The following is a 21,160-nucleotide window of genomic DNA, read 5'->3' on the forward strand; positions in this document are numbered from 1 at the left end:
ATGAGCCTTTATATAATTTAAAGGTGAAAAAGCCCACCCCTTTAAGCGCGCTTACCACATTTTCTCCATCCAAACGGCAGCCGATAAGATACCAAAGTGTATTCTCCCTCGACGCCTCGGGAGGGCCTTTAGACTTGTACGTTGTGTGGGGGGGGGGGGGGGGGGGGAGGCACGTCAGGGTGCTGCAGACCCCCTTTTTGGTCGCTCCGGTGTCAGGGGGGGCTGCGAGAGCCACGTTACTCCCCGTCAGAATTAACACACAACCTGAACCCGTGGCTTGAACATTTCAATGTAATTTGACATCTTCTGTACAGGAACACATATTTTTTGTAGCAATTACACACCTAGCCCCCAACCCATGTAACATCTCACCACCCCCCGCCTAACCTCCCCAATAAGTGGCGCAACAACCGCCGTATCATCTCAGGACACACATTCTGACACTGGGGAGACGGGACAATATTGCCATTTAAGGTCCCAGGTTTATTTCTGCTTCCACCACCAACCCCTCCGGTAATCCCAAGACTAGCAAGTCGCCCGGTGGGTGCAATTCTTCTCCTTCCCTGTGCACCACCACTCCAATATTCCCCCTGTCCTTACGCGTGGCAGGACGCTTAAAGGAGGTTGGGAAGCAAACAAGATCGAAACGACCCTTGGCGGAGAGAGAAAGAGAAATAAAACAGTTTTGGTGGAAACGTCCTCACGGTGTCCCCGGTGGGTGGTGGTGGTGGGGGGGTGGTCACCTGCTCGGGGAATGTACACCAATTGCACTGTCGGAAACCCTGTGGCTTCCCTCAGTCAAATTTCCGGGCGCCCAGTTTCAGCGGTCCCTTGGCGGCCTTCCTCTCCGCCCGTTTAGCCTCCATCTCTCTCTTGCGTTCCTCCCGCTTTTTCCGCGCCAAGTCCAGCTTGCTTAACCCTGCAGAGGAAGTGGGGGAAGGGGGAAGTCGGGGTTAATCTCGGGAAACCGACAAAGCTAGGAGAAAAAAAAACATTCGCCAACTCCCTGAAGGTTTGGAGAGTCTTTAACCACCCACCATCCACTATTCTTAAGGCCGATCCCATCTGCAAAGCCACCACACGGTGATCCCACCCTGTCCTCAGCCAAGGCAGAGGGCACAGAAATACTGGTTTTCTCCAACACTCTGAAAGATGTGTAGGTTCGGTGGATTGGCCGTGCTACATTGCCCCTTAGTGTCCAAAGATGTGTAGGTTAGGTGGATTGGCCATGCTAAATTGTCCCTTTGAATCCAAAGATGTGCAGGTTAGGTGGATTGGCCATGCTAAATTGTCCCTTTGTATCCAAAGATGTGTAGGTTAGGTGGATTGGCCATGCTAAATTGTCCCTTTGTATCCAAAGATGTGCAGGTTAGGTGGATTGGCCATGCTAAATTGTCCCTTTGTATCCAAAGATGTGTAGGTTAGGTGGATTGGTCATGCTAAATTGCCCCTTAGTGTCCAGAGATGTGTAGGTTAGGGTGCTAAATTCTCCCTCAGTGTACCTGAACAGGCACCGGAGTGTGGCAACTAGGGGGATTTTCACAATAGCTTCATTGCGGTATCAATGTGAGCCTTACTTGTGACACCAATAAACAAACTTCAACTATATTACAGCAGCACTGCTTTAAATTTAAGTTTTGAGTTAAAGTTTATTTATTGGTGTCACAAGTAAGACTTACATTGATTGATACTGCAGTGAAGTTACTGTGAAAATCCCCCTAGTCGCCACACTCCGGCACCTGTTTGGGTACACAGAATTTAGCACGGCCAATCCACCTAACCTGCACATCTTTCAGATTGTGGGGGGAAACCAGAGCACCTGGAGGAAACCCATGCAGACATGGGGAGAATGTGCAGTCTCCACACAGACAGTGACCCGAGCTGGGAATCGAACCCGGGTCCCAGGAGCTGTGAGGCAGCAGTGCTAACCCACTGTGTCACCCCTGCCCTGGCAGAGACTGCAACCTGACTGACACTTTTCAAAAATTAATTCCCAGGATTTTGGGCCTCACTGGCTGAGCCCAACATTTATAACCCCTCGAGAAGGCGTGGGTGAGCCTGAACCTGATGCAGTCCCCGTGTGGGGTATAGGTACACCCACAGCGCTGTTAGGGAGGGAGTTCCAGGATTGTGATTGGACATCAGTCAGCCCCCCGTGTGTGGTGTAGGTACACCCACAGCGCTGTTAGGGAGGGAGTTCCAGGATTGTGATTGGACATCAGTCAGTCCCCGTGTGTGGTGTAGGTACACCCACAGCGCTGTTAGGGAGGGAGTTCCAAGGTTTTGACCCCAGCCACAGTGAAGGAACGGCCGATATATTTCCAAGTCGGGATGGTGAGTGGCTCGGAGGGGGGGGACTTGCAGGTGGTGGTGTTCCCCGTGTGTCTGCTGCACCGTCCCCCTCCCCCTTACCTCCACCCCATCCCGTCCCACACACTGCATGGACTGGACGTGGAGGAACAACTGGGAGCCTGAGACCAGATAAGACGAGACCCCGATTTCATTCATAGATTTCATTCAGTGACCCCCCCCCTTTTCCTGTGGGGGTGGGGGTGCAGTCCCCATTCTCCTGTGGGTACTGGATAGGGAGGTGTGGGCCCCATTATCTGGGAGCTTTGGACACTGTGACTGGTGCAGCTGCCAACATCATTGGAAAGAAATCAAAGCTCCGCTGGGATTTGAACCCAGAATCTCCTGTTTACTAGGCAGCCGCTTTAACCAACTAAGCCACAGAGCCTGCTACTCTGGGGGGGGGGGGGGGGGGGTTTGGTGAGTGGGGAATTCCCCGGAGCTGGATGCCTGCAGTTTGAGACTTTGCGAACAAGGCGTTCCACCGACAGACACAGGAGCTCAGGGCGTGACTGAGCGCGCGTCTCTCTACATCCGTAAAACCATCTGCCTTGCGCCTTCCCTGCTCCAGAGGGGACGACTCACCTCGCTCAGCCTCTACCGACTCCCAGTTATCCTCCGTGTCCCAGCCAGCTGTGCTGTCCGCATCCCACGCATCCTCGCTTTTCTAGGGAAAGAGTCACAGACAATTAGACAACTCACCACAAACCCGTGTGAATAAATCTCTACTGATGTACGCAGGTGGATTTTTTCAGGGGGTTCCCGCCTTGGTGGGGTGGTAAAAAGGTTTGTGCACAGCAAGATCCCCACAGACAGCGACACTCGTAATCACGGGGATTTTTGTGTTTCTTTTGAAACGGACGTTGGGTAAAAGGAGAGATTGAATGGAGCAACTTCCCTCCCCCACCCCACTGCCCCCCACCCACCCGGCTGAATGTCCTTGGGCTGACATGCACAAGATGGTGCACAACTGGCCTCTGGTGTAACTTCCCTGCACTGCTGCGGGTGGATCGATGGGGCTTGGGGTGGGTAAAGAACCTCTCCGGACCCATCTGAAAGACGGCACCTTGGAGAGCGCAGCACAGGATATGGCGAGATTTAAATTCCATTAACCCCGATAAACACCATCTAACCCCGTGCTGTACCTGTCCTGGGAGTATTTGATAGGGGACAGTGTAGAGGGAGCTTTAATAAGAACATAAGAAATAGGAGCAGGAGTAGGCCATCTAGCCCCTCGAGCCTGCCCTGCCATTCAATAAGATCATGGCTGATCTGATAGTGGATCAGTTCCACTTTCCCACTTCCTCCCCATAACCCTTAATCCCCTCACCTATCAAAAACCTATCTACCCGCGACTTAAATATATTTAGCGAGGTAGCCTCCACCACTTCAACGGGCAGAGAATTCCAGAGATTCACCACCCTTTGAGTGAAGAAGTTCCTCCTCAACTCCGTTCTAAACCGTCCCCCCTTTATCTTGAGGCTGTGCCCCCTAGTCCTACTGTCCTTTGAGCGGGCAGAGCCTCTCCACCTCTATCCTATCCATCCCATTCATCATCTTATATGTCGCAATGAGATCTCCCCTCATTCTTCTAAACTCTAACGAGTACAAGCCTAGTTTATTCAGCCTCTCCTCATAGTTCAACCCCCTCAACTCCGGTATCAGCCTAGTAAACCTCCTCTGCACTCCCTCCAAGGCCAAAATATCCTTGCGTAAGTGCGGCGACCAAAACTGCACACAGTACTCCAGCTGCGGCCTCACCAGTGCCCTTTACTCTATCACCTTGTGCTGTACCTGTCCTGGGCGTGTTTGATGCGGGGGGGGGACAGTGTAGAGGGAGCTTTACTCTGTATCTAACCCTGTGCTGTACCTGTCCTGGGCGTGTTTGATGGGGGGACAGTGTAGAGGGAGCTTTACTCTGTATCTAACCCCGTGCTGTACCTGTCCTGGGCGTGTTTGATGGGGGGACAGTGTAGAGGGAGCTTTACTCTGTATCTAACCCCGTGCTGTACCTGTCCTGGGAGTGTTTGATGGGGGGGGGACAGTGTAGAGGGAGCTTTACTCTGTATCTAACCCTGTGCTGTACCTGTCCTGGGAGTGTTTGATGGGGGGGACAGTGTAGAGGGAGCTTTACTCTGTATCTAACCCCGTGCTGTACCTGTCCTGGGAGTGTTTGATGGGGGGACAGTGTAGAGGGAGCTTTACTCTGTATCCAACAGCGTGCTGTACCTGTTTTGCTGCGGGTGTCTGAGTGACAGTGCTGAAGAAATCGTCGTGTTTCTTGGTGCCTGCTGCGCTATCCCAGTTGTAATCGCTGGCTGGCCGTACCTCCGGCCCGCTAACTGATGCCTTCACTTTCAGGGTCTTGCTCTGACCGATTGAGAGTTCGTTGCCCCATTCCATGTTCCAGTTGTCCTGTTCCGGGGCGGCTGAAGTTGCCTTCTCCCTGGGTTCCCAGCTGTCTTCCAGTCCCCAGCCTGCACTGTCCCACTCCGAAGCCACGGGGCTGGCCTCCTTGTTCTCAGTCCCGGAGATATTCTGAAATCGTGCATTAAAAATAAAGTTTTGTTTTTAGAGTTTGTACATTCATGTCACAGGCAGGCTCACATTAAAACACAGAGAGAGTCTGTCTTTCCAAACCAAATTCAGAATCCCTACAGTGCAGAAGGAGGCCGTTCGGCCCATCAAATCTGCTCCGACCACAATCCCACTCAGGCCCTGCCTCCATGACCCCACATACTTACCCTGCTAATGCCCCTGACACGAAGGGGTAATTTAGCATGGCCAATCCCCCTAACCCACACAACTATGGACTGTGGGAGGAAACCCATGCAGACACGGGGATTACGTGCAAGCTCCACACAGACAGTGACCTGAGGCCGGAAATCGAACCCACATCCCTGGCGCTGTGAGGCAGCAGTGCTAACCCACTGTGCCACCGTCACCTCACACATTTACCCCACAAATCCCCCGACACTCGGGGGCAATTTAGCATGGCCAATCCACCTAACCCACACATCTTTGGACACTAAGGGACAATTTAGCATGGCCAATCCACCTAACCCACACATCTTTGGACACTCAGGGGCAATTTAGCATGGCCAATCCACCTAACCTGCACATCTTTGGACACTCAGGGGCAATTTAGCATGGCCAATCCACCCTAACCTACACATCTTTGGACACTCAGGGGCAATTTAGCATGGCCAATCTACCTAAACGGCACATCTTTGGACACTAAGGGGGCAATTTAGCAATGGCCAATCCACCTAACCTGCACATCTTTGGACTGTGGGAGGAAACCCATGCAGACACGGGGAGAATGTGCAGACTCCACACAGACAGTGACCCGAGCCAGGAATCGAACCTGGATCCCTGGCGCTGAGAGACAGCAGGGCTAACCCACTGTGCCGTCCTCAATCCAGAGATGGACGGTTCGATACTTCTGCACCCGTTGGCTGACTCTCCCGTCAGTGTCAGTAGCAGCGACCCCCCCCCCACAACTCCCCGCCAACTCCACATCCTGCTCTCCCCCCCCTTACCCCTGCCTCACAGCCAGGCCACCCCCTCAGTGCAGATCACACTGCGGTTAAACAGCCATCACGGGGTATTCCCATACCCCTAACAGCCCCGAGGTCCCAGCTCTGGGCAGGGTCCCGCCACCTGACCCTCCCAAGTGCTGTTGCTCACCCCGCGGGTGCCTGGGTGACCCCAGCAGCCTACCCACCTCCAGACTGCCCCAGTCCTCATCGTCCCACCGGTCTGTCGCGTCGTCCGTCTCCGCCGGCTCCTCTGTGGGGGTCGCTGCGATGGGTAAGGCCGCGGGGCTGTGTTGGTCACCTGTCGGATAGAGGCAGCACAGCGGGTCAGACACACACGGGCCCGGAGATGCCCTCCCACCCTGCTTCACACAACGCCGTCAACATAACCCTCCCTCACCCCCTTAAAACGTACTGATGCTATCCCCTTGACCACTAAACGTGGGAGAGTCATGCACACAACTCTGTCTCTGCCCCCACCGTGGCTCGCGACTACTTGTGACATTGATAAATAAACCAAAAAACTTAAAACACGTGTGCGCAACTCCGTCCCTTCACTCAAACGCACCCCCCCCGCACCCTCCCCTGTGCGCGCCACCATGCCCCCTCCCCAACCATGCCCTCTCCCCTCCCCCTGCACACATGCACCCCCCTCCCACGCGCCTGCTCCCCTGCACGTGACCACTCCCCACCAACCCCCCCCCCATGCCCTTTCCCCGTGTACACACGCCTCTCCACGTGCCGCTCCCCATACATGTGTGTTATGTGTACACGGCTATATAAAAGCAGCTGAACAAACACCGAGAGCCGAACCAGACAGGAAACGCAGGCAGCGAGCGCAGCACCTTCTCTGCTCTCCGGGCTGGCTCCGGAGACGGTTCCCTCAGCGGCCTGTCCTCCTGCCGGCTGCCCCCCGGGGGCCGGGCTCCCTCGCATCAACTTGGACGTGAGGCTCGAGACCCCCGTGACGGCCCAGCCAGCCCAGCCGCCGGACAGAGCCCCGCCGGGCCCGGAGGAAGCTGAATTCACATCTCTCTCTGCAGGAAGAAACAAAACAGGACGACAAAGGCTGAGACGAGGCAGCAAAGCAACCCTGGAACTGTGGGCAAAGGTCCCACAATGAATCATCGACGTGTGGCGGTGGGGGAAGGGGGGGGGGGCGCGAGAGAGTCTGGCCTGTACTGAGAGTCTCGTCTGGAAGACCATCCCTCAGACAAGGCAGTGCTCCCCACATTGCGGCGTCCACTGGGAGTGTTGTGTGGTTGGGGTAGGGTAACTGTAGATTGGGGAGGTCAGAAGTTAGGACTTAGTGCTTGTAAGAATGGTAAAATTTTTAAAATGTTAAGTGGGGGGGCATTGCGTGGTCCTGGTAAGGGGGTGGGGGGGGGGGGGGGGGGCGGACTAATTAACACAATTTAGCAACACTAACTTCAGAACGAATGATCTTGGACTTACGGGGACCTAAGCCTGTTGCCACAGAAAACAGCTCTGTGCAATTAACAAACATTTCTCATTTAAAACACGCACTTTGAATTCACAAGATGGACGGGTTTCGCTTTTGGCTACACGTGGTGAAACTTGGGTCAGTGGCACAACAGGGCAAGGCCCTGGCGGGGGAGGGAAGGAACGATATACACTTCCACGGGAAAGCAGTGAAATGCTGTTGGGCAGTGGTCGGGAATCAGACGCCTACCAATGCCAGCCTTACGAACAGGGTGGTACAGCTCCGGGAGATAGCTCAGGCAGCCGGGCAGAACAGGAAGAACTTCTCGGGGTCGGACGGGAGAGCCACGTGGGTTCGTTTCACTGTCCAGCGTCCCACGTGTGCTGGGGCAACAGAAGCCTGCACATTCTCTCCGTGTCTGCGTGGGTGTCCTTCCACAGTCCGAAAGGCGCGCTGGTTAGGACGCATTGACCCGAACAGCCGCCGGAGTGTGGCCACTTGGGGGGAATTTCACAGCAACTTCATTGCGGTGTTAATGTTAGCCTTACTTGTGACACCGATAAATAAACTTTAAAGTCACGTCTCCGAGATCAGTACACTGCCTTTTGAGTCTGCGTTGTGGCTTCAGTAAATACTTAGCCTCGAGAGGAAATGCCTGTCTACAGTCCCTGCAAGGGATGATGTCTTTTCTGTGCTTAGAGTTACAAAAAAAAGTAGACAGAGAGCCCAAACTGAAACATTTATATCGAAAGGCCAAGCAGCAGTGTTACCAAGACAACAGGATTTTGAATTTAGCCAATCGATTTGAATCAGGCACTGAGATACCAAGAACCTACTAAATTTAAGTCTGATGGTTTTGACAACCTTGAGCCAATTGTATAGTGGGAGATATTGATATGTCATCATGGGTATATAAAAAAAAGGGGGTGGGGGACAAGAGAGGGAGAGCACTCGTCAGAAATAACAGTCTCAGCTCTTTCTCTCTCTCGATAATCACTGGTTCTCGTAGCTTCATCTATGAGAAAGCACCATCTAGTTTGTAAAAGGTATTAAATCCTACAGACAGCATAGTGGCACAGAGGTTACGCTGCTGCCTCTCAGCTCCAGGGATCCGGGTTCAATACCATAAGATATCGGAGCAGAATTAGGCCATTCGGCCCATCTGCTCCACCACTGATGATTAGTTTCTCACCCCCATTCTCCTGCCTTTTCCCCACGACCCCCTCACCAGTCGGGACCCTTTCTATCTCTGTCTCCGATACACTCAGTGACCCGGTCTCCTCTGTGGCAACGAGTTCCACAGATTCACCAAGGGTTGTCCCTTCACTCTGAGGCCGTGCCCTCGGATCCCAGTCTCTCCGACTCATGGAAACATCTTCCCCGCGTCCACTCTATCCGGGGCGTTTTAGCGTTCTGGAAGTTTCAATGAGATTCCTACCACCCCCCCCCCCCCCCCCCCCCACCGGACCCCCTCGTCCTTCTGGCCAGCGCGGTGGTACAGTGGGTTTGCACTGCTGCCTCTCACTGCCAGGGACCTGGGTTCGATTCCCAGCTTGGGTCGTTGTGTGTGGAGTCTGCATGTTCTCCCCGTGTCTGCATGGGTTTCCTTCGGGTGTTCCGGTTTCCTCCCACTGTCCGAAAGACATGCAGGTTAGGGTGCATTGGTGGTGCTAAATTCTCCCTCAGCATGTACCCGATCAGGCGGCAGAGTGTAGCGACTAGGGGGATTTTCACAGTAACTTCATTGCAGTGTTAATGTAAGCCTTACATGTGATATTAATAAATAAAAGTTTAGGGTGGCACGGTGGGTTAGCATTGTTGTCTCAGTGCCAGAGACCTGGGTTCGATTCCCGCCCTGGGTCACTGTCTGTGCGGAGTCTGCACATTCTCCCCATGTCTGCGTGGGTTTCCTCCGGGTGCTCCGGTTTCCTCCCACAGTCCGAAAGATGCGTGGGTTAGGTGGATTGGCCACGCTAAATTGACCCTCGAGTTAGGGGGACTAGCAGTGTGAATAGGTGGGGTTACGGGAATAGGGCCTGGGTGGGATTGTGGTCAGTGCAGACGTGATGGGCCGAATGGCCTCCTTCTGTACTGCAGGAAGTGTATGCAAATACACTTTGGACACTTAGTGTCCAAAGATGTGCAGGTTAGGTGGGTTGGCCATGCAAAATTGCCCCTTAGTGTCAGGGAGATAGAGTCTGGGTGGGATTGTGGTCGGTGCGGACTCGATGGGCCGAATGGTCGCCTCTTTCACTGTAAGGGGTTCAATGATTCTAATGAAACTCCATGGAGTACAGGCCCCGGAGTCCAATCCAAAGCCCCCTTCCCGACTTACCCACGTCTGGGAGTTTGGACGGATCCTCCGACACCATCTCCAGCTTTGTCAGGAAGCTCCGCACGGCCTTGAACGCCTGAGGGGAGACGGGAGAGAAAGTGAACCATGGCTGGGTTGTGGGGAGGGAGGAGGAGGAGGAAGCCGGATTTGGGGGGCGGGGGGCCACGTGGGATGGTGCTGGTGGCCGCCACACTCCCGGTTCCCCACCTCGGGTCTGGAGTCACGGGCGTAGGCCGGACTGGGTAAGGACGGCAGATTTCCTTCCCTAAAGGGGACATCAGTGAACCCAGAAGGGTTTTTATGATGATCGTTTGATGGGTCGATTTTTAATTCCAGACTTTTAAAAAAAATTGAATTCAAATGTTAGTCAGGCTGGACTTCTGAATGAAGCAATCTCTCCCCCTCTCAGTCCCAAAATGGCCAACTCCCTCCCCGGGTGAAGAAATGCCTCCCCATCCCAGTCCCAAAATGGCCGACTCCCTCCCCGGGTGAAGAAATGCCTCCCCATCCCAGTCCCAAAATGGCCAACTCCCTCCCCGGGTGAAGAAATGCCTCCCCATCCCAGTCCCAAAAATGGCCGACTCCCTCCCCGGGTGAAGAAATGTCTCCCCATCCCAGTCCCAAAAATGGCCGACTCCCTCCCCAGGTGAAGAAATGCCTCCCCATCCCAGTCCCAAAATGGCCGACTCCCTCACTGTGAGATTGTGACCACCCCCTCCCAGGGTCAAGACTCCCGAAAACAGGAGCAAGGTCCACTCAGCTGCTTCCCCATCGAGCACAAGTTAACCTTTTAATAAGATCACATTCTCATGCTTCTAAACTCCGGAGAATACAGAAGGCAGCTGGACACTCTCTCTCTCTCTCTCTCTCTCTCGGACGTCCCGCATACCTGATCTCGGACGTTCTTGTCAGGATCTGCTGTGAGCGGACAGAGCACCTGGAGGATTTTGTACGCGCAGTCGGTGACCGAATAGTAATTGTGGGTGGCAGCAAAACCCAGGATGCCGGCCGCCCTGGAGGGGGCAAAGGGATCCTTCGTCGCTCGGGAGAAGGCGGAGATGAGAACTCTGTGCCGGGTCTGGAGGGGGAGACACAGACACAGACACAGACGGAAGGGGAGAGAGGAGAGGGGAGGGGCCGAGAGTGTAGGAGGGGGAGGGAAGGACAGAGAGAAAGACAGACAGGTGGCGGGGGCGAGTGTGGAGGGGGGAGAGAAGAGAGGAGGGGAGGGTCAGAGACAGAGGAGGGAAGGGGGGGGGGATAGAGGTGGGGGGGGGGGGATAGTGTGGAGGAGGAGGAGGGGGACAGAGGGGAGAGTGTGGAGGAGGAGCAGGAGGACAGAGAAAGACGGGGGTGGAGGGAGTGGTCGGGGGGGGCGGGGAGACAGAGAGGGAGAGGAGGGGAGGGGAGAAAACGGTGGGGAGAAAAAAAAGAGAGCACCTTTATTTAATTTGAATTTGTGGTTGGATCAATGTTAAATCACACACTCCCTGGGGTGGGGTGGGGGGGCAGAATCCCTCTACAGATACTGACACGCTCCCCAGGGTGTGGGGGAATCCCCCTACAGATACTGCAGCCCTGTGACTGTACTGCACTCCAGCCCCATCGGAGTTGAGACCAGATCCCAGCATTAATCTTCCATGAGCCAACCCCGGGGCTGGGGGTTTGCACACCCCAGTGATACTATCTTGACCTCCATGTGACAAATAGCGGCATCCCCCAGTACCCCCACACGGAACCCTGCGTTCCCCAACAGAGGCGCGACCAAAAGGCAAACCAGTTTGTTTCCCCCCCCCTCGGAGGAACTCACGTTGGCATTGAGATAGGAGGAGATCTTGCCCAGGCAGACGGTGGTGTTACAGCGAATGGGGCCCTGGTCGTCCTTGGCTTGGAGTCGGGCAAAGTGCTTCATCAACTCAAGGTTGAGGTTACTGTCGTTCAGCTTGGGGGCGAGCAGTAGCATCGACTGCAAGAAAAGGAGCAAAGGCGTTAATGTACCTTTAAAAGAGATGTATTTTTTAAATCATGATCTCTGCACGGTCAGAGTTTCTCAGCTCCCCGCTTTAGCTGATATCGTTACATTGCCCGGCTGACAATGATGCATCCTTTAATTGCTACTTAAGGTGGTTTACTCTGGGGTTAGTTTTACCGTCCGACATTGTTAGGAGAGCGTTTTTGGACAGCTTTTCCCTGTCATTTTCTGTTTGGAGCTGCTGGTTTGAGTTCCAGAAGGGGCAGCAAGGTAAAGAGAAGTTCCACAGGAGGAAGCTTTGGAGAGATTGCAAAGAAGGTTGACCAAGATGTTGGCCTCGGTCTCGAGGGTGTTGGCGATGAGGAGAAGTTGAGCAATATAGGTGTAAATAAGGAACGAGTGCAGGTCTGGCAGGCCAAAAGGTGCGGTATCGTTCCCTGCCACCCCTTCCTGCTATGTTGATACCGAAATAAAGTTCCAAGGGGCCCCCAACCCCATCCCCATGGTGTGTGTGGGGTGGGGGGGGGGGGGGTGAGAAAGAAGAAACTCTCAAGTTTACAGCTATGGAGAGAGGCTGGTTAGATTGGGGTTGTTCTCCCTGGAGCAGAGGGAGAACCTGATGAGGTGCACAAAACGAAGGCTCTATGCAGAGGGATCTGGGCGTTCAGGTCCACAGTTCCCTCCAAGGAGTGTGGGGAATGAGGTAGAGAGATCACACACCCAGTGATGACAACCTTTAAGCCATTTTTGATGGCAGTCCCCGACAAAGTGCCCCCCCGCCCCCATCCAGGGGTGGCACGATTCCGAGATTCTGCTACCAAATCCACGCCCCCTCACCCACTCCCCCCCCCAACTCACTGCCGCTGCCCCCGGTCAACAAAATGGCCGCCGACGCTAACCTTGACCGTTTGCTCCCTGATGGCCGGATTGGTGTCCAGGAAGCCCTGGACCACGTGAGGAAAGATCTGGGCATTGACTGTCGCCTCGTTCAGGTACTGGATGAACTGCTCCATCTACAAAACAAAAGGTCAAACTGGCGGGATCGCACTGTGCGTGCATCAAAATGCTGCCCCCCCCCCACCCGCGACGATCTTCCGATTGACAGACAGCAGCCGCTCGATTCCCGAAGGGTCACGGACTCGGCACCTCATTCCGGCTCCTCTGTGGACACTATATTCCGACGTGGTTCCCCGTGGGTGTGGCACACGCGTGTCGGCAGGGGTTTATTTTCATTTACTGAATCCCCGAACTGCAGAAGGAGGCCATTCGGCCCATCGAGTCTGCACCGACCACAATCCCACCCAGGCCCGATCCCCCTAACCCCACGTTTTTACTCGGATAAATCCCCCAATACGCAGGAGCAATTTAGCACGGCCATGATGACACCAAAGTCGGAGGTGTGGTAGATTGTGAGGAAGGGTGTCGAAGTTTGCAGGGTGACTTGGACAGGTTGCAGAGCTGGGCCGCGAGGTGGCGGATGGAGTTTAATGCGGAGAAGTGTGAGGTAATCCATTTCGGTAGGAATAACAGATGTGTTGAGTATAGGGCTAACGGGAGGACTTTGAATAGAGTGGAGGAGCAGAGGGATCTAGGTGTATGTGTACATAGATCCCTGAAAGTTGGGAATCAAGTACATAAGGTTGTTAAGAAGGCGTACGGTGTCTTGGCGTTGATTGGTAGGGGGATTGAATTTCGGAGTCGCAGCGTCATGTTGCAACTGTACACAACTCTGGTGCGGCCGCACTTGGAGTACTGTGTGCAGTTCTGGTCCCCACATTACAGGAAGGATGTGGAGGCTTTGGAGAGGGTGCAGAGGAGGTTTACCAGGATGTTGCCTGGTATGCAGGGGAGGTCCTATGAGGAGAGACTGAGGGATTTGGGGTTGTTTTCACTGGAAAGAAGGCGGCTAAGAGGGGATCTTATAGAAACATATAAGATGATTAGAGGTTTAGATAGGGTGGATGGTGATAGCCTGTTTCCTCGGATGGAGAAATCTAGCACGAGGGGGCATGGCTTTAAATTAAGGGGGGTTAGTTATAGGACGGATGTCAGGGGCAGGTTCTTTACCCAGAGGGTGGTGAGGGATTGGAATGCCCTGCCTGCTGCAGTTGTAAATGCGCCTAGTTTGGGGGCGTTTAAGAGATTGGTGGATAGGTTTATGGACGAAAAGGGATTGGTTTAGATTAGTGGGTCAATGTTTTTTTTTAAAAATAAGACTGGTCGGCGCAACATTGTGGGCCGAAGGGCCTGTTCCACGCTGTAATGTTCTATGTTCTATTCCACCTAACCAGCATGTCTTTCAGACTGTGGGAGGAAACCGGAGCACCCGGAGGAAACCCACGCAGACACGGGGAGAACGTGCAAACTCAACACAGACAGTGACCTGAGCCAGGAGTCGAACCCAGGTCCATGGCGCTGTGAGGCAGCAGTGCTAACCCACTGTGCCACCCTGATGATAAGTTTCAGGCTAGTTTCAGCATTAGGCTTTCATTTTGAAAATCCAGAGATCCCCAGGAGGAGGAGGAGGGGGCGGGGGGAGACACAGGGATCCCCGGGGGGGGGGGGGGGGGAGACACAGATCCCCAGGAGGAGGAGGGCACAGAGACCCCCAGGGGGAGAGGGGGAAGGGGGCACAGAGGGGCAGAGGCCTGGGGCAATGGTGGACGCACAGAGACCTGGCGAAGGGTGGGGCACGGAGACCCCAGGGGAAGGCGGGCACAGAGACCGGGGGGGAGGGGAGCGAAGCGAAATCCAGGGGGTGGCAGAGATTTGGAAGGGGGGGGGGGGGGGGGAGGGGGGCCACAGAGGCGCGGTGGGGATTTGAACAGGCGCAGCTCTACAAATACAAAACCGAGGCGAAAGCACAGACCTGCTGAAGAAGGCGGATCCGCATCGCTCGGTCTGTGGAGGAGAACATCTTCACCACAACAGGAATAATCTTCTGTTGGTATTCCTCTGCGCTGAGGAACTTCCCCACCTGCGGGAGAAACAGCGAAACCCTCGAAGTCAGCACTCCTCATCCGGTTATCTACCTATCGACAAAGGTATGTAGAGTGGCGGGTAGTATTGAGGAAGGAGAGGTCAGGAGAGTGGGCAAAGTGGCAGGTGGAATACAGTGTGGAAAAGTGGGAGGTTACGCACTTTCAAAGGAGGAAATGGAGGCAGAGACTACTTTCTAAATGGGGAAACGCGTCAGAAATTGGAAACACAAAGGGAGTTGGGATTCAGGATTCTCTGAAGGTTAACGTGCAGGTTCCGTCGGCAGTTAGGAAGGTAAATGCAACGTTAGCATTCATGTCGAGAGGGGCTAGAATACAAGAGCAGGGATGGACTTCTGAGGCTGGATCAGGCTCTGGTCAGACCCCCATTTGGAGCATTGTGAGCAGTTTTGGGCCCCGTGTCTACCCATAAATCAGGTGGATTCTCGGAGGCTATTTCCCAGGGCTGGAATGGTCGCTACGAGAGGGACACAGGTTTAAGGTGCTGGGGAGCAGGTACAGAGGAGATGTCAGGGGTAAGTTTTTCACTCAGAGGGTGGCGAGTGAGTGGAATCGGCTGCCGTCGGTGGTGGTGGAGGCAAACTCGTTGGGGTCTTTTAAGAGACTTCTGGATGAGTACATGGGATTTAATAGAATTGAGGGTTATGGGTAAGCATAGTAGTTAGGGATATCATCGGCACAACTTGTGGGCTGAAGGGCCTGTTTGTGCTGTAGTTTTTCTATGTTCTATGGAAGGATGTGCCGGGCTTTGGAAAGGGTCCAGAGGTTCACAAGAATGATCCCTGGAATGGGGAGCTTGTCGTATGAGGAACAGGTTGAGGACTCTGGGTCTGTACTCGTTGGAGTTTAGAAGGCTGAGGGGGGAATCTTATTGAAACTTACAGGATACTGAGAGGCCCTGGATAGAGTGGACGTGGAGAGGATGTTTCCACTAGTGGGAAAAACTAGAACCAGAGAGGGCACAACCTCAGGCTAAAGGGACGATCCTTTAAAACAGAGAGATGAGGAGGAATTTCTTCAGCCAGAGAGTGGGGAATCTGTGGAAGTCTTTGCCACAGAGGAGGCCGGGTCACTGAGACAGAGATAGAGAGGTTCCTGATTAATAAGGGGACCAGGGGAAAAGGCAGGAGAATGAGGGGGCGAGAAAAGTATCAGCCGTGATCGAATGGTGGAGCAGACTCGATGGGCCGAGTGGCCTCATTCTGCTCCTATGTCTGACAGCTCCCCCTCCGTTGCCCCCCCACACAAAAGGAAGGCAAGTCAGAGTAACTCCGCACATTCCCCACACTCCCATACTAAACCCCCCCAGCACTTGGTTCTCTGCGACACACACAGACAGACACACACACACAGACACACACACACAGACACACACACACAGACACACACACACAGACACACACACACAGACACACACACACAGACACACACACACAGACACACACACACAGACACACACACACAGACACACACACACAGACACACACACACAGACACACACACAGCACCGTACGAACATGCTGACACCGGGGAACCTACTTTAAAGAGTGGAGTCAGGATGACAGCTCCCGCGTTGCCAAACTCGAACGCTGTCAGGAGCTGCGGCAGGATCTTGTGCTTGCAAAAGTTCTCCGGGAAGGTGTCCAACTGTGAGCTCAGCTCCAGAAAGAAGTTCTGACGTTCCTGTGGCTCCTTGATCTGTAGATATAAGAGGGGAGGGGGAGGGAAGAGGGAGAGGAGGGAGGGGGGAGAAGTGCGAGGGGAGAAGGAGGGGGAGAAGGGAAGCGCCCAGGGATTATTTGAACTGGAACCTGCATTCCGATAGCACCTTGTCTAATCCCAGTGTGTCCAAAACACTTCACAGCCTCCGCTGGCGCTCGAACGAAACGCGGTGGGCAGAGACCACATTCACAGTTTTCAGCGTGGGAAGCGGACGGGATAAACACTGGCTACAGAATACCTCTGCGCTGCTTCAGGTTAGCGCCGCGGGTCCCTTCGTGCACACTCACCCCCCTGGGCGCACGCACACCCCAGTTCCCCATATCGCCACCCCCCCCCACCCCCCCCGGCGCACACTCGCACGGATTCGCAGCAAGGGGGATAGACAGAGGAGCTCTCATTGAGGGACAGGATGGGAGCGAGGTGGGCAGAGGCCCAGGCTGGGCACCCCTCAAACCCCAAGCGACTCGCAGGCAGGGATCGGGGAGGTTTGCGGCGAGCGCCTGGCGCACTGACCTGGATCTCCTCCAGGAAGAGGTTGGTCTCGATAAACCGGTTGTTCATGAAGCCATTGGGGCCTCGGCAATTCTCCAGAAACTTGGACGGGTTTGGCCGAGCTTTGGGATTGGCTCCGACAAGCTCACAGTAATGAGGCACGAGAGATTTAGGGATCTGAAAGACAGAACGTGGTGAGTGATAGCATCTGAGAACAGACAGAGAGCAATTCTATTTCATAGCATCCCTGCAGCGCAGAAGTCGACCATTCGGCCCATCGAGACTGCACCGACCACAATCCCACCTAGTCCTTACTCCCATCACCCCATGCATTTACCCCTGCTAGTCCCCCTGATACTAAGGGGCAATTTAGCATGGCCAATCCACCTAACCTGCACATCTTTAGATACTAAGGGACAATTTAGCATGACCAATGTACCCTAACCAGCATGACTTTTGGACTGTGGGAGGAAACCTGCACAGACATGGATAGAACATGCAGACTCTGCACAGACAGTGACCCGAGGCTGGGAATCGAACCGAGATCCCTGGCGCTGAGAAGCAGCAGTGCTAACCCACTGGGCCAGACTGACAGCCAGGAGAATCCTGCTCTGTTCTTCCACCGACAGGTGTCACGGGATTCTTTAGCATCTGTTTGAGCACAGACTGCTCTACATCAACGGGGATGAAGTAGAAAGGGCTGAGAGCTTCAAATTTCTAGGTGTCCAGATCACCAACAACCTGTCCTGGTCCCCCCCCCCCCCATGCTGACACTATAGTTAAGAAAGCCCCACCTCTACTTTCTCAGAAGACTAAGGAAATTTGACATGTTCACTACGACTCTCACCAACTTTTACAGATGCCCCATAGAAAGCATCCTTTCTGGTTGTATCACAGCTTGGTCTGGGCTCCTGCTCTGCCCAAGACCGCAAGGAACTACAAAGGGTTGTGAATGTAGCCCAGTCCCATCACACAAACCAGCCTCTCATCCATTGACTCTGTCTACACTTCCCGCTGCCTTGGGAAAAGCAGCCGGCATAATCAAGGACCCCCCCCACACACCCCAGACATTCTCTCTTCCACTTTCTTCCGTCGGGGAAAAGATACAAAAATCTGAGGTCATGTACCGACCGACTCAAGAACAGCTTCTTCCCTGCTGCCGTCAGACTTTTGAATGGACCTACCTTGTATTAAGCTGATCTTTCTCTATACCCTAGCTGTGACTGTAACACTACATTCTGCACCCTCTCCTTTCCTTCTCCCCTATGTACTCTATGAACAGTATGCTTTGTCTGTGTAGCGCGCAAGAAACAATACTTTTCACTGTATCCCAGTACGTGACAATAATAAATCAAACCAAATATTAAGTTGATCTTTCTCTACACCCTCGCTGTGACTGTAACACTACATTCTGCACCCTCTCCTTTCCTTCTCTATGAACAGTATCCTTTGTCTGTATAGCATGCAAGAAACAATACTTTTCACTGTATCTCAGTACATGTGACAATAATAAATCAAATCAATTCAACAAAACCCTCCAGTCAGAGGAGGTCCACTCGATCCCCAGCCACACCCGTGTTAGGAGGACAGGAACAAACCTTGCCCAGGGAGCGGAGGTTGGCGGATCTCTGCATTGTTCCGTTGAACACTTCCCAGATCAGGCAACCTAGACGCCACATATCCGCTGACCTGCAACAGGGGAAAGGCGTCAAGTCTCGGCTAGTTTCCCTCACGCCCGCAAACCTGCCCGCGCCTCGGATTCGACGCTCGGGGAACGCTGCACGACACCAATGGGAAGATCTTGGCAAACAGCGAGAGGTGGTCGAGAAGGTAATATGGGAGACTTGCCTTTATTAGCTAAGACAGGGAATGTAAGGACAATAAGGTGTTGTATAAAACATTGGTGAGGCCACAGCTGGAGTACTGCGTGCAGTTCTGGTCACCACATTATAGGAACTGATCGCACTGGAGGGGGCGTGGAGGAGGTGCACCAGGATGTTGGTCTTCATTGCGAGATGTTTCCAGAACAGGAGCAGGGCTGCGTTGTTGCAATTATACAGAGCCTTGGTGAGGCCACACCTAGAGTATTGTGTGCAGTTTTGGGGTGGCACAGTGGGTTAGCACTGCTGCTTCACAGCACTAGGGACCCAGGTTCGATTCCCTACTTGGGTCACTGTCTGTGTGGAATCTGCACGTTCTCCCCATGTCTGCGTGGGTTTCCTCCCACAGTCTGAAAGACGTGCTGGTTAAGGTGCATTGACCATGCTAAATTCCCCCTCAGTATAACCTAAACAGATGCTGGAGTGTGGCAACGCGGGGAAATTTCACAGTAACTTCATTGCAATGTTAACGTAAGCCTTACTCATCATTAATAAACTTTAAACAGTTTCGAGCACAGGAGCAGGGAATGTGTTGTCGCAATGATATAGGGCCTTGGTGAGGCCACACCTGGAACGGTGTATTAAAGCAAATTACTGGGGACGCTGGAATCTGAAACCAAAAGAGAAAATGCTGGAAAATCTCAGCAGGTCTGGTAGCATCTGTAAGGACAGAAAACAGCTGACGTTTCGAGTCCAGATGACCCTTTGTCAAAGCTGAATGGCAGAGAAAGGGGGAGAGAATGAAAGCTGAGTCATAGCCACAGAAATCAGGGGAAAGGTTAGAGTATTGTGTGCAGTTTTGGTCTCCTTTTCGGAGGAAGGATGTTCTTGCTCTCGAGGGAGTGCAGTGAAGGTTTATCAGGCTGATTCCAGGGATGGCGAGACTGTTGTATGAGGAGAGATTGACGAGGTTAGGATTGTTTTCCATAGAAACCCTACAGTGCAGAAAGAGGCCCTTCGGCCCATCGAGTCTGCACCAAACACAATCTCACCCAGGCCCTACCCCCATATCCCTACATGTTATACCCGCTAATCCCTCTAACCTACACATCCCTGGACACTAAGGGGGCAATTTCTTAGCATGGCCAATCAATCCTAACCCGCACATCTTTGGACTGTGGGAGGAAACCGGAGCACCCGGAGGAAACCTACGCAGACACAAGGAGAATGTGCAAACTCCACACAGATAGTGACCTGAGCCGGGAATCGAACCCGGGTCCCTGGAGCTGTGAAGCAGCAGTGCTAACCCGCTGTGCTACCATGTTACTGGAGTTCAGGCGAATGAGGGGGGGAATCTCATGGAGATTTGTAAAATTCTAACAGGACTAGACAGTAGATGCGGGGAGGATGCTCCCGATGGTGGAGGGAGTCCAGAACCAGGGGGTCACAGGCTGAGGATTGGGGGTAGACCATTTAGGACGGAGATGAGGAGACATTTCTTCACCCGGTGAGCCTGTGGAATTCACTCCCACAGGAAGGAGTTGATGCTGAAACATTGAATGTATTCAAGAGGCGGCTGGATATAGCGCTTGGGGCGAACGGGATCAAAGGTTATGGGGAGAAAGCAGGATTAGGCTATTGAGTTGGATGAGCAGCCATGACGGTGATGGATGGTGGAGCAGACTCGAAGGGCCAAATGGCCTCCTCCTGCTCCTATCTTCTATGTTTCCCTGGGCTGGAGTATTTCCTAACCCTAACTACGGAGAGGGGTTGGTTAGGCTGGGGTTGTTTTCCTTAGAGCAGAGAAGGCTGGGGTGTGGTGGTGGTGGTGGATTGAGGTGTACGAAACCATGAGGGACACAGAAGATAGGGAGAAACTTCTCCCCTTCGTAGTGGGATCGATAACTGGGAAGGGGAGGCACAGATTTAAGGTAAGGAGGTGGGAGGTTTAGCGGGAGACTTGAGGAGGAATTTTCTTCACCCAGAGGGTGGTGGAAATCTGGAGCTCACTGCCTGAAAGGCTGGGAGAAGTGCGAACCCTCACAACATTGAGATGAGCGCTGGAAACATCACAGTAGACACAGGTACGGACCGACTGCCGGGAATCGGGATTATAATAGATCTGTGCTTGACAGGCTGGCTCAGACATAGAAACTAGAAGCAGGAAGAGGCCATTCGTCCCTACCCACCTGCTCCACCCTTCATTACGATCATTAAATTCAATATCCTGATCCCCTCCCTTCCCCCTTGATCCCTTTAGCCCCAAGAGCGATATCTAATTTCTCGAAATCACACAACGTTTTGGCCTCAACTACTACCTGTGGGAGTGAATTCCACCGCTCTCTGGGTGAAGAAATTTCTCCTCACCTCAGTCCGAAAAGGTTTACCCCTTATCCTCAAACTCTGACCCCCTAGTTCTGGACTCCCCCCACCATGGGGAACATTCTTTCTGAATCTACCCTGTCTAACCCTGTTAGAATTTTATAAG

The 21,160-nt window shown here is 53.5% G+C and overlaps 1 protein-coding gene and 1 non-coding gene across 2 annotated transcripts in view; both read right to left on the bottom strand.

Moving 5' to 3' along the window:
- Positions 1-576: 576 nt before the first annotated feature.
- The window catches only part of scyl1 (SCY1-like, kinase-like 1), a 31,003-nt gene continuing 10,419 nt past the window's right edge, over positions 577-21,160 (bottom strand). The window contains exons 5-17 of the mRNA XM_080184025.1: positions 18,451-18,541; positions 16,874-17,029; positions 16,178-16,336; positions 14,509-14,616; positions 12,539-12,652; positions 11,478-11,633; positions 10,557-10,745; positions 9,668-9,743; positions 6,734-6,925; positions 6,077-6,189; positions 4,579-4,887; positions 2,935-3,016; positions 577-919 (exon numbers count right to left, since the gene is read on the bottom strand). Coding sequence (XP_080040151.1) covers positions 795-919; positions 2,935-3,016; positions 4,579-4,887; positions 6,077-6,189; positions 6,734-6,925; positions 9,668-9,743; positions 10,557-10,745; positions 11,478-11,633; positions 12,539-12,652; positions 14,509-14,616; positions 16,178-16,336; positions 16,874-17,029; positions 18,451-18,541 — 1,870 coding nt within the window. The 3' untranslated portion in view covers positions 577-794. The remainder of the gene's footprint in view (positions 920-2,934; positions 3,017-4,578; positions 4,888-6,076; positions 6,190-6,733; positions 6,926-9,667; positions 9,744-10,556; positions 10,746-11,477; positions 11,634-12,538; positions 12,653-14,508; positions 14,617-16,177; positions 16,337-16,873; positions 17,030-18,450; positions 18,542-21,160) is intronic.
- Positions 2,664-2,737, bottom strand: trnat-agu (transfer RNA threonine (anticodon AGU)). Its single transcript has one exon. It is a non-coding gene; the product is annotated as a tRNA-Thr (tRNA).

The sequence above is a fragment of the Carcharhinus amblyrhynchos genome, unplaced genomic scaffold (assembly GCF_965287045.1).
Source record: "Carcharhinus amblyrhynchos unplaced genomic scaffold, sCarAmb.v2.hapA scaffold_531, whole genome shotgun sequence".
Lineage (NCBI taxonomy): Eukaryota > Metazoa > Chordata > Chondrichthyes > Carcharhiniformes > Carcharhinidae > Carcharhinus > Carcharhinus amblyrhynchos.